Source organism: Cupressus sempervirens, chromosome 4 (assembly GCF_028749045.1).
Source record: "Cupressus sempervirens isolate cs-2001-9-10 chromosome 4, ASM2874904v1, whole genome shotgun sequence".
Taxonomy (NCBI): Eukaryota; Viridiplantae; Streptophyta; class Pinopsida; order Cupressales; family Cupressaceae; genus Cupressus; species Cupressus sempervirens.
This window is the reverse complement of record NC_143121.1, coordinates 671,866,387-671,883,137: the sequence shown is the minus strand read 5'-3', so window position 1 is coordinate 671,883,137 and position 16,751 is coordinate 671,866,387. Positions and strand designations below refer to the sequence as shown.

The 16,751-nt window shown below is 32.5% G+C and overlaps 1 protein-coding gene across 1 annotated transcript; it reads right to left on the bottom strand.

The window, feature by feature from the left end:
- Nucleotides 1-2,248: 2,248 nt before the first annotated feature.
- On the bottom strand, nt 2,249-4,431 carry LOC149563048 (3-hydroxy-3-methylglutaryl-coenzyme A reductase 1-like). The gene is made up of 3 exons (XM_089823956.1): nt 3,452-4,431; nt 3,109-3,290; nt 2,249-2,982 (listed from the first exon to the last, which is right to left on the bottom strand). Exons 1-3 carry the CDS (start codon nt 4,429-4,431, stop codon nt 2,396-2,398), a joined length of 1,749 nt encoding a protein of 582 aa, XP_089680082.1. The 3' UTR covers nt 2,249-2,395.
- Nucleotides 4,432-16,751: the final 12,320 nt, after the last annotated feature.

Sequence of the window (16,751 nt, the reverse complement as noted above, 5' to 3'; positions counted from 1 at the left end):
ATTGTACCCTAAGAAATTTCATCTCATGATGATATCTAGGTCAAAAGATATTGATCATCAAAGTTGCCTTCTTAGAACTGTCTAGAAGCAAACATGTCAAAATAACCATAAATCACATTCGATTTTGGCTTTGAAAACAAGCCAAATTGACACTTGGGGGCACAAAAATTGGGCATTGGTTCACTATCATGAGGAGAGTATAAATTTGAGATTAGGGCGTATGATGAATAACTAGATGCATTTGGTGAATGGTCAAAGTGGACTACTTGGATTTTTAGGATTGGAAACAATGGCAAAAAAGCAATTCTCACAAACATAATGGACTTGAAAAAGCATGCAAACAGATTCTTCAAAACTTACAAACTGACACACTTAAAGAATATTTAGAATAAAATGCAACAATACAATCCATTTAATCTCATCTATCATGGATTCAAAGTTAGGACATCTTGAATAGGAGTACCAATCAATCTACACTTCTTCACACCAATAAAACTTTAGAAATTGCATTTGGAATCACGTTTAAAAATTAATCAAAAGGATTTGTCATAAGCTCAAAATTGAAACATAACAAGTCTCTGACCTTTAGAATGCAATAAAAAAGAATTTTTCTCATTTTGGTCAACTAAGTCAAAGTTATAACTAGTCAAACAAGGCCTCTCAGGATTCTGAACAATTTACATTAGCATGACAATAATAAACAACTAAATTTGAGAGATTCAAAACATATTGAAATGACTTGAAATATGAAACATAGGTTCTCTGATATGCATACTAAACAATCCCAAAGTGGCGGTCATGAAACATTACTGGGCACAGGATATTCAATTGTAAACTAGGCCTCCTGTCTTGTTTAACACTTTGGGCAAAATGCAAATTTAGACATTGCTCAAAATGGAACTTCATAGTATAACTCAGAATGGCAATTTATCTTCATGGGACAAGTGGATATGCTAAATACAAGGTGTTAGAAATATTAAACATTGCTTAGGCCTCAAAAGGACAGCCATGTACACTTGTATTAATTGGGCTTTAAGGGGCTCAAAAGCTTGAAATGGTACTCAAATTGGGAAGACAATTTTGAGGATGAACACCTTTCAAAATGCAGATATATGTAAGAAATTATTTTCATAAGAGATCTATAAAATGGCTCAATGGAGAGACAATTTACCTAATTATAGTGGAAAGGACTTTTCTTTCAAATTTGAATTTAGTTTTAGAGTTTGAAAATTGATGTAATGCTTTGCAATATGAATTCATCTATAATATGTTTATATTATTATTTTATTTAAGTATAAAATACAATTGATGTCTCTATAAGAGCGTTGTTCTAAATAATTTTCTAAAGAGTATAACTTAAGAGTATAAAATACAATTGATGTCTCTATAAGAGCGTTGTTCTAAAGCTAATTAATTAAGAATTATTATCCTCCATTCCACTATCTAAAGATAAAAATGGAGATCACATCGTAAATCCAATGGAAAAGATTATTTAGAATGTTTTTATAGAGTATTATCTATAAGAAATCATTAAAATAATCTTTTGGAAAAATATATCCGACTCCACATCCCTTTTTAATTCACTAGACAACATAATAAAAAATGGAGTTTCCACATTTACCTAAACTGAATAGAAGAAAAAATAGTTATACCTGATACTAAATTGATAATTACCATGATAACAAATAAGTGACAGTGTAATGCTTATAATATCCCATTTTTCTGTTACTTTCTTGAATTCTATAAAAGATTTTGTTTGTATATTTACAATAATAATAATAAATATTTATACTTGTCTTGTTCTTTCACTGAGATATTATTTTTGAAGAGTTGCAAGCTTTTTCAATGAACTTAGCTATACATGCCATATCTTTTTGATAATATAATACCTAACAACTATCGCAATTACAATTAATTACTTCCCTATTTTATACGTTCTCGAAAACTTTAAAACATATAAATTACTTCCCCATTGTTGGATTGCCACTAAAATCGAATGATCTGAATAGCTTAATCTACTGAAACAGAAATGAAAAATTATATTTCAATACGAGGGTATGTATTATCAAATTCAGATCAATTGATAAACACCTTGAATACTTTTATGCAGGAAATCTAGCCTGCGTGTATTTCAGAGGCATCCCTGATGTATGAGGGCTACGACACGAAGTTTCAAGGAAGATCCATGTTAAAAATTCTCTGTTCGTTTTCCCTGAGCATTGTATTACCCGAAGTGGGGTGAGGCAAAGCGACCCTCTGCTCTGCACTAGTATGAGAAAGGCTACACAATTATTTGAACTGAAAAACTTGTCTTTTATTCACAGGTACCGAGAATTCCACAGAATGATGTGGATGCCTCTACTCTTCTTAGGAAGCTGAATTTAAAATATGGTGCTTAGGCTGCTGCTTTGACATCTTTGCTTGATCGGTTGTACTTCATGTGGCTCTTGACGAGCTGGCCTGCGGCAAGAGCAGACATGAGAGATAACTCACCTGCCATTACTGCACCTGCCACAATTCTTGCCAAGTTCTGTGCATTCGCACCAGGTTGTGCCACATTTGCTCCTCTGACTCCGAGCATGTTCAAGCACGCCGCCTGCGATGCCAGTTGAGTTCCTCCTCCCACCGTCCCCACTTCTATGCAGGGCATGCTCACCGATATGTGCAAGTCCTTCCCCCCGTTCACCCCCTCCATCATAGTAAGACACTGCGAGCTCTCCACATTCTGGGCTGGGTCTTGGCCCGTTGCAATGAACACGGCCGAAACAATGTTGGCAGCGTGGGCATTGAATCCTCCCATGGCACCGGCCATTGCAGATCCAGTCAAGTTCTTCAGCATGTTCAGCTCCAACAATGCCGGAACTGTCGTCTTCAACACCTTTTCTACAACGGCCTCTGTTATGACGGCCTCACACACTATTGACTTCCCACGCCCTTCAATCCAATTCACTGCCGTGGGCTTCTTGTCTGCGCAGAAATTGCCTAACAACAGAAACCCATTCGCAAAATTAGCCCACCCATATTAAAAGAGCTATCCAATTCAATTGTATGGTGTGAAAGTAAAACCCCCAAAAAATAAGTGCTAAGAAATCGGAGGAATTGAATTACCTGAAACGCTGATAACATCCATGTCAGGGAACGCAGCTTGAAGATAATCTAAGACATTCTGAACACCCTTGGAGACCATATTCATTCCCATGGCATCTCCTGTGAAGCATGAGAATCTCATGTACAAATTCTTGCCTGCAATTGCACACTTTATGCCTTGTAGCCTAGCGAATCTGCTTGTCCTGTTGGAAAAAAATAGAGCCCAAAATCTCATCAGTTACTTTGAAAATGTGGCTTTATTGGAAAACTTCACACGCATATAACACAGATACCCTTAAAAGCTATATGAGCAGCAGTGAGTGCAAAATGAAAAGGAGGATCTGGAATAGAAGTTCATATATACCTATTGAAGATGCCAGAAAGCTCAACAGAGTTTGCTGGATCCTCGATATAGAACTTGAGCTCCGCAGCCCTCTTGGCGCTCGGAAACCTAACAACAGGAGCCCTAGTCATGCCATCTCTGAGAAGAATGGATGTAGCCCCACCACTCATAAGAATGGCCTTGCAGCCTCTGTTGGTGCTGGCCACCAGGCACCCCTCTGTGGTAGCCATGGGCACCATGTACTCACACCCATTCACTAGTAAGGGCCCTGCCACACCCACGGGGATTTGGACATAACCCACGGGCATCTCACAGCACTGCCCTAGAATGGACTCATAGTCAAATCCCTCCAGCGGCAATCCATCGAGGGATCTCCCGGTCATGAGCTCCAAGGCACTCCTCCTCACTAAGGCAGCTCTCTTGCAGTCCCCAAGTGAGGATTCAAGAGAATAGGAGGCTACACTGCCATTGCACACAGCAGCTGCAATGTCCCCGTCCTCATTGTCACCAAGGGCGATTCCCTTGAGCTGGACCTCAGCTTTCTTTACAACAATTTCTTCTTTTTCTGCGATCCCACACGCTGTTGTTGGAGGGGTTTTGAGATCCACCTTCTCAACAAAGTCATCATCGTTACCGCTGATAATGTTTTGGACATAATCAATTCCAAAGAATCCCAGCAAATATATGAAGGAAGCCAAGTGCGCCACAATGGCCACAAGCTCACCAGAGCTGACAACGTGGAGAGGCGTTGAGGAACCCATCTTCTCTCTCCATCTCTTCATCAGGAAATATGATGATGCGAAGAATACCAGAAAGAAAAACTTGTTGGTGAGCCCCAGTGGAAGAAGTAGGGCATCACATGCCAACAGCTTCGAACTCCCATTGTTGTTGTTTCTCTTTGCATAATCATATTCATCCCTTTTCTTCATCATCTCGAACTCGTCAGTTTCTTCTCCATTCTTGACAACCATTTTAGATTTTGTCAGACAAGCAACATTCATTGTGATGAGCGACAATCACAAGGTAGATCTCGTGCTGATGGCTTTTGCTTGTGCTTTCCAGGAACCCTAATTGTGCTTTCCAGGAACCCTAATGCAATTAAGGCCTAAAATGCTGGGTGTGCTTCTGCGTCGACAAACGGCAAAGAAACTGGTTATTTATAACACCGCCGGTCCTCTACTCCAAGTATTACTTTTGACTCGTATAAGAAAACTCCCACGTTTAAAACTTGTTGCTTTATGAATCTTATGTCTCTCAGGCTTACAAACGTGCGATTTGTCTTTGGAGGATCAGACCGCACTTTTCATCTATTTATTAAATAATTTAAATATTAAAACTTTTATATTTCCAGATCTCTGCTTACAAATGTGCTGCCTCGACTTTCGTAGAACAACCAGCACTAGATCGTGCTGAAAATCAAACCTCGATTGAACAACAATGCCTTTCGTTTACCAAAACGGTCAAAGCCAGAAGAGTAATTATTGTTTGAGATAGGTCAGCGTAGTCTGAAATTTAACGTCATTTGGCGTCTCAGAAATTTATCAGGTCTAACATTTATACATTAGTATTCTTTTTTAGTATTTACAATATTTGGATCAAAATTCAGTTGGAGTGCATCTTGAAAAATCTATGCTGAATGCATCATATGCCTTCTTAAAAACATCTTACATATTTTATTTAACATTAAATTATGTATTTATGCTTGATTTACACAAGTTCATATCTCATGACAATCAATAGTCTACTTAGCACTTCTTGCTTTAAAAAAAAGTACTGAATCTAGAAAATTTCATGCAGTCTTTATATCTCATGAAAATCAATAGTCTACTTAGCACTTTTAAAAAAGAGGATAAAATTAGTAGTAATGATATTCATCAAAAATATTCCATAAGAGGCCAAAGTCAAGATTGATTGTTATTATTATGTGTTGTGATTAAGCTCACAATTTACCATTGTGTTTTGATTAAGCTCACAATTTACCATTGTGTTGTAGGCTCATGCCTAGGTTTTTAAAGACTATGTTGTGTTATTGTATACATCATGGTATTTTTTATTTGTAAATTATAGTTTCTCAATAATTATTTAATACTTTTATCTCTAAAATTTATGTGGATGGGTTATTATTGAGGTACAAATACTTATGCAATTGATATTAGAGCCTTATTTCTAAGCTGTGGGAGGAGAGCTCCCAAATTTTTAGCCCTGACGAATTTAGACCTATGGTGATGTTAAAAAATAGATGAATGTATTTTCAAGGTTAAAGGCGTGTTTGCAAATTTTTGGCATTTTAGATTTGTCATTTGATAAAAATTTAACTAGTAGCAGACACATAAATTTGGCCTCAATATTAAGCATTTTTCATTTAATTAATTAGTTGTTATTTCTTATTAGTTCTTGTCATTAAGGCATGAGACTAATGTTTCAGACAACACTTCTAGCATTCAATTCTTCTTGGGAAATCATAAAACATATCTTTAAATAAGCTATAGTCAAGTAGTGAATTCCTCTATTAAAGTAAAATTCAAATATTCTGTTTCTCTTTTCCAAATGGTTTTGGGTATTTTTCCCAATAGACTTTTCATTTTTTGATTTAAATATTTGATAAAAAATTTGGATGAGGTGAGTTCACATTTTTCACCATGTATGTATTGTCTTTTCTTTGTATGTGCGTGTTGGCCTATAGCTAGGTGAAATTGTGTAGAATGCTTCATGCGCGAGATATCAAGTTACTTGAAGGCCCTTATATTTTTGTCAACCCTTTCTGCATTGTAGGATAAATCAAGGAATAATAATGGAAATCGCTAGGTTGAGAGAAAGATTGAAGTTCATTAGCTAGCATCAAGCTATCTATTTACATTCAACAAAACTTTGCCTTTCATTTATGGGTTACATTTTTAGAAGCCACAACAACATACTTCTTGTTAAAACGGGTATGCAATCCTCTTTAAAATACCATTTTTTTAAAAATTTGTCTTTTGAACATTTCTTTAGTACATTAATAATAAGAAAAATATAACTTGTTACTCTCATATTGGTTTAGTTTTTTAGGTGCTCTACTATTCTAAAAATATTTTCTTGCTACGTATGTCATTGTTTGATGCATATGTTTTCTCCATGCTTGAAAAAGTGCAAAAAACTTGGTCAATTAAAAATAATAGGTTCACTCTATATTTTTCAGAGTTCAAAATCAACTAACATTATTTCCATCAGAAAAACTTTGGTTGTATTTTTACTTATATAACATCTAGCCAAAAAAATGGTAATAATATTTAAAGGAAATCTTAGAGATAATTATTATTATACGTTGCCCATAGATTCCACATAAAACATTATTCATCATGAAAATGTTATACTTCCACATATAAGGTCTCTATTTTTGTAGCATTGAGCTTGTCATCCATGAAGTTTTTTAATCCAAAAATCATGGATCTTATGATTGTATTGGTAAATTTTGAATAGGGGAATCTCTTCTCCACGTGAGAGGCATTAAGGCTCTATCAATTGTCCCCTCAAAGTCACCACCTCCTATGTAGAGTGTGGTCACATTGAATCACACTCGCCTAAAAAATGATGTAAAGCGTGAAAAGGGTAATGTATTCACAATATTGTAAAATTTTCTCCCTCTTTGTCCACTTTTGCACCCTCTTATTTTCCTTCAAAAATTCACCCATGGTGAACTAGCACATTTATATATTCCATTCAAATTTTTTTTTAACTCATTTTCCCTTATTTCGTTCATAGCATTTGTAAACACATTCAAAAAACTATCAATCTAAATATATGTTATTTGAAAAATATAACTAAGACCAAATATTATTGTAAAAGGTGCATATTTCATTCCATGATGATTCCATCTTAATGTCAATTTACTATTTTTATCTTGTCTTTTAATACCTATTTTGGTCTCCTAATGCGCACTTCATTTCCCTCCTATAGAAAAATATTTCCTACAAACAAACATAATTTCTTTTATTTTATTAAATATTCAAATAATTTAACGATTAAATTATACACTAAAAACACAATGGGGAGAGCGACAAGAAGGGGAACTTCACCACGAAGTTAAGACTAGTTTTTATATATTTACTAATAGTTTTAACTAGTGTAATTTAAAGATGACATTGATGATAGTTAGATCAAGAATTTCTACATTTCAAATTGGATTTGAAATATTGATATGCTTGGCTCATATTTGTATTTTATTTTGACCATTAATGAAAATGTCAAACTTTTTCAATGCTCTTGTTGGCATATCATGATTTTGATTATTCGGAGCTTCCATTAGTTAGAGAAAGAGGCCCAAGAGGTAGAAGAGATGTTAGATTGCCCAACAGGGGTGGTCGAATAGTAGTAGTTAATTCTAATCTTATTTTTGCAGCTATCTTAAATCCAACATTTCAAGTGGGTGTTAATCAATTTCAAGAGTAAATTACATTTTCAAGTTATTCTAATTCTATTAACATAGAAATTCTCATATTTGAAGATTTTTTGTAGCACGCTATCTCGATATAGTACAATAGCCTATTGAGAATCATAATATACAAGTTCCATCGGCAATGGATCATTTACCACCAAGATATCAGCGTTTTCTTACTTTTTAGTCAAGGAAGCTCCTTGAACATATAGACTCATCATGATATACCAACAACAACACAAAAAGTTTTGATATTTTTTACTAGTGAGATATAAGGTATTTGATATATATCACAATTAGGATGTTTCATCATTGTGTGGGTTAAATTAGATCACAAATGATGATGTGGATTTGAAGCTTCTAGTAGTCTCATTGAAGGGTAAAGCATTACAATAGTACATGGATCTTCATGTGACTTCAATATCCATATGGGATGAGCTTGGTGAGAAATTAAATAGACAATCTAAAGATAAATCTAATCACTTATCATTAGTGGAACAATTATCGACAATCGAAATAGATATCAATGAGCAACTATCTTATTTCAATTTCTGATTCAAGAAGACATGGACTAAAATTATGAAAGTAGTGAGGCCATCAAATAAGTATGCTTTCTTGTTTTATCTTAAAGCTTTAAATAGTGATATTTCAGTTTAGATTTAGTCCATGGGTCTCTACTCGTAGCATTTGATTTTGCAATTCAAAAAGAAAATAGTTTCATTCAAGGTGGTGTCTTAGCACCAAGGCCTTCTATGCCTATATTTTCTTAGATTAAACCACTAGGTCATGTGCACCCACCTATTATTGCTCCAATTCCAACATTTCCTCATTATAATAGTTAGGTAGTAGTATAAGGAGATTCTAATTTCAACTAGTCTAAAGAGTATGTGCCAAAGCTATGATGGACATTAATGAGAACTCACAAAAGACAATTCAAATCTTAGGTAATGAGGTGGTAAACTTAGAAAGAAATAATAATAATAATAATAACAATAATAGGCCATATCAATAGAAAAATCAATCTTACCAACACCAAATCATAAAAATGGGAAGAAATTACAAGCTTTTAACCAGATTATAAATTATTATCAGAACCAAAGGACCAGCCAGCATTATAATCGAAACATTCTAAGTGTCTCTAAGGAGATTATTCTTGTTTAGAACATTTTTTCTCAACATGGAGAATGGTGTTACACTTGTAATGAGAAACACTTATGGATTCATTACCCACAAGAATTGTCAAACAGAGTTCAAGATCTTTCCACTTCATCACTAGCACAACCAAAAAATGTACAAGTGCCACAACAACAAGTTCCAAGTGGTATAGATAATGATTTATGAATAGTTTTGAAGGTGAATAATATTGACAAAATTATGGTCTTGTTTCAATCGATACAAGGTCAAAACAAAGAGTTGTAGAAGAAGACCAACAAGTTGAAAAAGAAAAATAGCAACTTGATCTGGTCCAAAAGGCTACATTTTTCTAAGAATGTTCAAGCTAATAAGGTACCTACTATTTAGATTCTACCTAGAGAGAAACAACTTTATTCCAATAATTAGAATAAGGTTAGTACAAGCTTTAATATTGTTGATCAAGTAAAACAAACTAGCTATAATATCTTATTGTTAAATTTCTTACAATTGCCTAGTCAAAAGGAAAACATTATTAGCATTTTTTTAGGGTAGTTCCTTTCTTCTTGTTAATTTTTTGCATATTTCTAAGAGAGGTATACTAATTGTATGTTACTTCATTTGTATCATTTGTTCCTTGACATTAAACAGATAGTTTTTGTTCCTTCTCCATTGTTTTTCAATGCTTTGATCTTTGTTGTGTGTTTCTTGATTTAAGTATTGTGTGTGCATTATATGCCTTTGGTTAATCATTTTTTTTCTTTCAAATTAAGTGACAAATATGATATCTCAAGGTGTAAATTTATGTTTGTGTCTACTATTTTGATTAATTAATATGTAAAAATAGACTATTTTCCACTTTACTAAACAAGATAATAGTACCTTTCATAGATTCATTTCACAATGATCATCTGATTAATTTGTGAACCTTAGGTTACCTGTTTGTGGGTATTTTTTGAAGCTTTTATTGCTACAAATCACCTATATTTCAGTGCACTACCTTACGTATAGGTTTCATATTCCACATGTCTTTCTATCTCTTTTCTCCATCAAAGATAGTTTTAGGTGATTCAATGGGGAAGTTGGCCTATAATATGGAGATTGATTTTCAAGGTAGACATACCCATAGGCCTAAAAGTCATTCCATGTTTCATGGGATTTCAAGGTACCTCTATTAGCAATTCAAGCCTCAAATATACAAACTAATCCTAAGTTTCAATTTTTATGTTCCCCAAATACGAAATGGGTTGTTGTTACAATTATTAATTTAATTAAAATTAGCATAATAACTAATTATTATACTAAGAACTAATGAATCTTTGATATTGTAGGAAAATAATGTGTGTGGATACTTTAGTTGAGTTGGCAGTGATGCACAATCAACAACTATAGTGTGTGATGAAGGAACAAATTGCAAGTTTTGTAAGGCTCAAGAGACTGTAATTTTCTTTTCATGATGATTTCTTTGCATTATAATTGTACTTATTTTTTTAGACCATATGCAAAAAAGTGCATAGTTATAAATTGTATATGCATTGATTTCTTTGTTTGGACCATAGTTGGACCACATTTAGATCATAATTGTTTAAAATTCTATGTATACATACGTTTGAATGCTTATTTTAAAAAGATACATTTCACCATCAAGATGCATGTGTAAATATGAACACAATATCTCTTGAGAAAGGTTTTATACAATATTTTAACAACAATCTTCATTCAATATGTATATCATGAAACTTAGATTTGTAGTATTAAATATTCCCAAGGATATAGCCATGAAGATTACCTTATCAACATGACATCTCTTCACAACCCACATAGTAGATTTTGCAAAGATAAAGTAGAGACATACCTTGATTCCTTCTATACATACCGCATTATATAGTCCTCCCTTAAATATAAATTTAGAAAATATAATTATATAAAAAAAATTATTATGAAATTATAAATTCATTGAAATAGAATCTATCAAAAGGACATGTGTGGGGAAAAATATTACAAAAATTTCAATATCACAAGTAGCATAAATATATATTTTTTGAGAAAATTAAGAAGATAAAATATTGTGTGACCATAAACTACGATCAATGCAAGATTTTTTTTTTTTTTTGCACTACTAATTTAAAAACTAAAAATGGTATGCATATTGGTGTAGTTGATTTGACAATGTAGAGACATACCTTGCCTCCCTCTATAGTTTTTTCAATCGTACCTGCTATCAAATTACGGGTATATATCTTGATACATTCATTGAATTAGCTACCACACTACCCATACCATTTTTAATTTTTTAAATTACTAGTGCAAATTAAAAAAATCCAACATTGATTGTACTTTCCTTTTGGACAAGAGTTCATCTTCTTAATTTTCTTGAAATAATTTATTTATGCTACTTGTGACATTGATATTTGTGTAATCATTTTACCAGTACTTGTCCTTCTGATAGAATTTATTCAAATGATTTTAATTCACATTTGAAATTTTATGTAATTACAATTTCTATATTTATATATTTGAATGGAGAACTATATAATATAGGCTTAGGGCTTTCATCATGGTTCAAAGGGTAAGCCTAAGACCTAGAAGGTCTCACTAGAACACCATAGGACCTTATTGAATACATTACGTAGATAACATGGCAGCCACATTGGGCCTAAGGGCTTTGTGCAAAGCACCTAAAGACCAACATTGGACCTATTGGGGCTACATTTGAAGCCATCTCGGTGAATTTCTTTTCTTTTTTTTTGTTTTCTTGATATAAATGTCATTTTGTTTTTATTTTCAAAATCAATTCAACAAAATCTCCAAGAAGCTCATTATTTTTGAAGAAAATGGAAGAATACTTATAAATAATAATATTTTTTTTGTTTTAAAGACAATTTAAAATATTTTTATAGTTTTGTGAAGACGAATGATGGGACGAAATAACTCAAGAAAAAGTAAATCTACAAGAAAGAGATTACCTCATGCAAAATAGAGAAATTATGAAAAAGACACTAGTAAATCATTACCGAAGGAAATAAGGTATGTATGTAAATTCATGTGTATATTTTAAATTTTATATATAACATGTACTGATTTTTTTTATTTATATGCATGTAACTCACCAAAACAATTAGAAGATGAGAAAATAGTTGTTGGAGAAGGTTCGATACATGACAATTCAAGAGATGAAGCAATGGAAGGTGGAGAAGGGTCAGGATCAATTACTTAAATTGGTGATGATAGAGAATATCACTTACACATAAGAGATTATAAAGAACATGATTTTCATTGTGTAGAATATTTTTTTAAAGAAATTATTTATATATGAAAGAAATGGGCATATGTATTGGTAAAAATTACATTTTATCATATTGGTGCACTACACAGTTCAAAACATCTAGACCATTTTATGCACTTTGTAGATATCATCGAAATCAAAACGTAATGCATGTATGGAGTTTCTTTAAAAGTGGACATGGAAAAGGTGAACATGATGGTGATGGAGCTTGCATAAAACATGCTCTACAAAAGTATCAAATGATTTATCAAGGAGTTCCCATAAATAATATTAATGACATTTTCATTGGTGCAAGACACATTTTGCATCAAATGAGGTCGGTGCATCATCAAGAATGAGTCAAGTAGTATCATACACGTGTGTGTGTGTGGGTGTGTGTGTGTGTGTGTGTGTGTGTGTGTGTGTGTGTGTGTGTGTGTGTGTGTGTGTGTGTGTGTATGTATATATATATAGTTTTTCTATCCACACCTAAACACACATATTTAATATATACATAAAAATTAGAGATAGATAGATACACACACACACACACACAAATATAAATATATGTATACATATGCATATGCATATACATACATACATATACACATATACGTGTGTGTGTGTGTGTGTGTGTGTGTGTGTGTGTGTGTGTGTGTGTGTATGTGTGTGTGTGTGTGTGTGTGTGTGTGTGTGTACACACACACACACACACACACACACACGTATATGTGTATATGTATGTATGTATATGCATATGCATATGTATACATATATTTATATTTGTGTGTGTGTGTGTATCTATCTATCTCTAATTTTTATGTATATATTAAATATGTGTGTTTAGGTGTGGATAGAAAAACTACACATGGTTGCAAGATCCTTACATTATATTATGAGTACCAATCATCATAATTGGACATTTTACATGAGAGACTTTTCATGTTTTTGTTGTTATGACATTGCTAATAATTATTTTGAATACATCAATCAAGATTGTGGATATGTAGGTATATGGACTTTTGTAAGGGAGTTCACATAAATGATATTCATGATATTTTCAATTATGCAAGACACATTTTGCATCAAACGATGTGGGTGCGTCATCAAGAATGATTCAAGTAGTACCATAAATTTGTGTGTGTGTGTGTGTGTGTACACACACACACACACACACACACACACACACACACAAACACACACACACATATGTATATATGTATATTTACACACACATATTTATATATATGTACATATGTGTGTGTGTGTGTGTACATATATATACATATATATCTATATATCTATATATTTGTATACATGTACATATATCTATAAGCACACACACACACACATACGAATGTGTGTGTGTGTGTGTGTGTGTGTGTGTACATATATAAATATATATTGTTTAGTAGATTAAGTCTATTTATCTAAGTATACATGTGTGAACACATATATACCCAAATAAATATGCATTTACCTTGTTTGCAATAATTAGATATAGTATGTTTCTTTATACTTATATAAATTACTTTTTGATGTTTAATAAATAGATAGTTAAAACAATGAAATAGAAAAAATAGAAATTAATTAATTAATTAATTAAATATAATGTTTTACTACTTGACTCAAACTCTAAACCTTTATTATTCCAAACCACTCACCTACCATCTTACCATTAGTACTCATTGGAACATATAGAGAAAAAAAATTGGTTTTCAGTAAAAAGAAGAAAAAAATCGATACTAGGGGTCAAGAATTAAACTAATCATCTATTGGTTGGGAGAAAGGCATCTTAACCATTGACTTATATATGTTCTTTCAAATATTAACTCTCATGATACCTTGACAAAAAATAAACTTTAGTAATTATAAAATAAAAATAAATAAATAAAAATAAGAAAATGATATAAATTGGTCAATTTAATAAATGTAACCATTTATTAATCAAGCATAAATTGCAAGCATGATTTTAAATCTTACAAAGGACATAACCATTTGGCTACCTATAAAAAGTCCCTTATGAAACATTTGAGGGGAGGCACTTCAGAGATAAAAATAGAATCTTAAAAAATAAAATTAGAAAAAGTAATTTTGGAAGAGGCTGGAGAGAGGAAGCTGTATCAAGAGATAGAGAACACATTAACCATATCTAGCAAGCATGTACATTAAATCAAGGAGGCTCTTTTCCTACCAAAACTAGATTTTCCTCAACGTAGCATTTCAATGATCCAATGATCCACAATTACATACTACATTGAGTCCTATGTATGAAAATCAAGATAGTAAACATAAAACTTAACATTAGTATATGATAATTAAATCAAGTCTTAAATTTGAACCTTCTTAGTCAAGAAATATAACCATACTCAAGTGTAATAAATACTTAAGAAATCAATGACTTACCAACTACCACAATTACTTAATGTAGGAATTATAAGATAGGGTAGGAGGTTTAGTAAATCAATAAAAATAATACCAAGTAAAATCAAGAAGAGTATATTATGTGTGTAATAAATAGTTGTTCTAACAAAATTAAGAATGGTAATGAATACATTTTATAGTCTAGCAAGAATAATTACACCTTATATAATTAACAAATGCCTTACAATTATGTTATCTTTGATTCTATAAATACTTGTAATTTAATTAGAAGGTGGATTAAATGATTGTTTTTTATAGATATCGATGAAATACTTTGATTAAGTAATTAGACTTGTTGGTGGAAATATTAGTTTTATTTTCTTGTTGAACCTTTTTGTGAAGTGCATTTGTATCTCTATAATCCTGTCTTTCTTGCTAGAGGCTTTAGTCCCATGTATGAGTTTTGATATTTTATGTTTCTTGCATGTTCTCATATGATGTCTATAGCATTTTTTTGTGTAAATTTTCCAATTCTTGTAGTTTTCTAATGAGCTTTTGTTCCCTAATTTTGTAACGAGTAAGATTAAGATTATGGGGTGAACATAAGAATGTGTATCTAAATAGGTTCCCTTTTACCCTCTTGTAGAATATTGTTGTGTAGGGATAGGTGTCCTAAGTGAGTGGCTCACAATAGGTGATAAGGCCAAATAGTGGTATCCTAGGTGATCCTATGTACTAGAGGCCAAGACCCAAAGTAAGGTTGGATCTACATGTGAGCTTTTAATAAAGTGGAAACATTAATTAGATAAATGGGTTTTGGGGTTAACACATTAATCAAGATAATTTGTATTTGGTTCACACTTGTCCTATTGGAGTACTGGGACTACATGACATTCTATAGAGGGTCATATATGCAAAAGGTGTCATGAGTTCAAGAGGTTGATCCCAATATTAAGGAAAGTGTGATAAGGTGGCATCTTGGATGTTGGGATTGGTGATCGTATACCTTGGATAGCCTTATAATCTATGTAAATTATGGTCTTATCTCTTAGCTCCTAGAAGTGAACCATTTATGTTTCATGTGGTTGGGTGGTAAATCTTTTGAGAAATTTCTCATATTTCAAGCAAAGCCTAGATGAAGATTCATATCTTCGTCTACTACTTCAAAATGTATGTAAAAACAATGTAAAATGTTGAGTATGTAAATTAAAGAAAAAGTGATGTAATTTGGGAGGGTAATTGAAGTAGTGGAAAAGTGAAATTTTATTATAAATATGTATATCATGTATATTTCATTCCTCTTTTATGATAATAAGCCTAATGGAAAAGGTTTTCTATTCATCTTATCTTTAAAAGGTTTCTTACTTTAAAATGATGTTAGAAATACATATCTTTTGGTTTTCATTAAAATGAAACAATTTAAACTAGATGTTACAATTTTTTTTTAAAAATTACTCACTAAAACTCAGTAACTTTTAGACTTTTCCATCTAGTTTATCTAGGAGAGCATCACATAGATTGGTAAGAGATTTATGAGAACCTTACAATTTTAGTCTCACTGATGACTCCTTTGAAAACTTTGAGTACACTAACTATTTACCGTATTTAGTTCATATACTCTACATCATTCTTGATGTAAGGAGGATCTCTATAGCTAGGGACATAGGTACACCTAACTATTCAACCACCTTGTCGAGTAAATATAACAGAATAAAACATATTAGAGAAAAATGCCAAGGAGAGAAGAAACAACAATAATTTATTGATTCATCAAGTTATTGTTTTTGTTTCACAATGTGCACCTCATTTCAACTAGAAATGGGGACCCCCTACTTTATTTTTTAGCTTTCTAGATCCCTAGTCCATGGTTTGAGTCCTCTTAGAGTTTTTCTTACTATTTTTTGCCTAGTCAAGGTCTCTACCCAGATCTTGAGAAACTGTGTTTTGGAGAAGAAAGGCCATTCTGTGCGAGTAAAAATGTGCATCTAGCACACCTCAACAAGTGCACTAGTGCGCTAAAGCATTAACAAAAGCACTTCCCTCTTGCAAGTGTGTAGTTGTGCACCTGCACAGCTTTTGAGATGTGCCAATGCACTGACTCCACCCTCCACCACCTACATACATAATATATTAAAATAAGCTAAAAG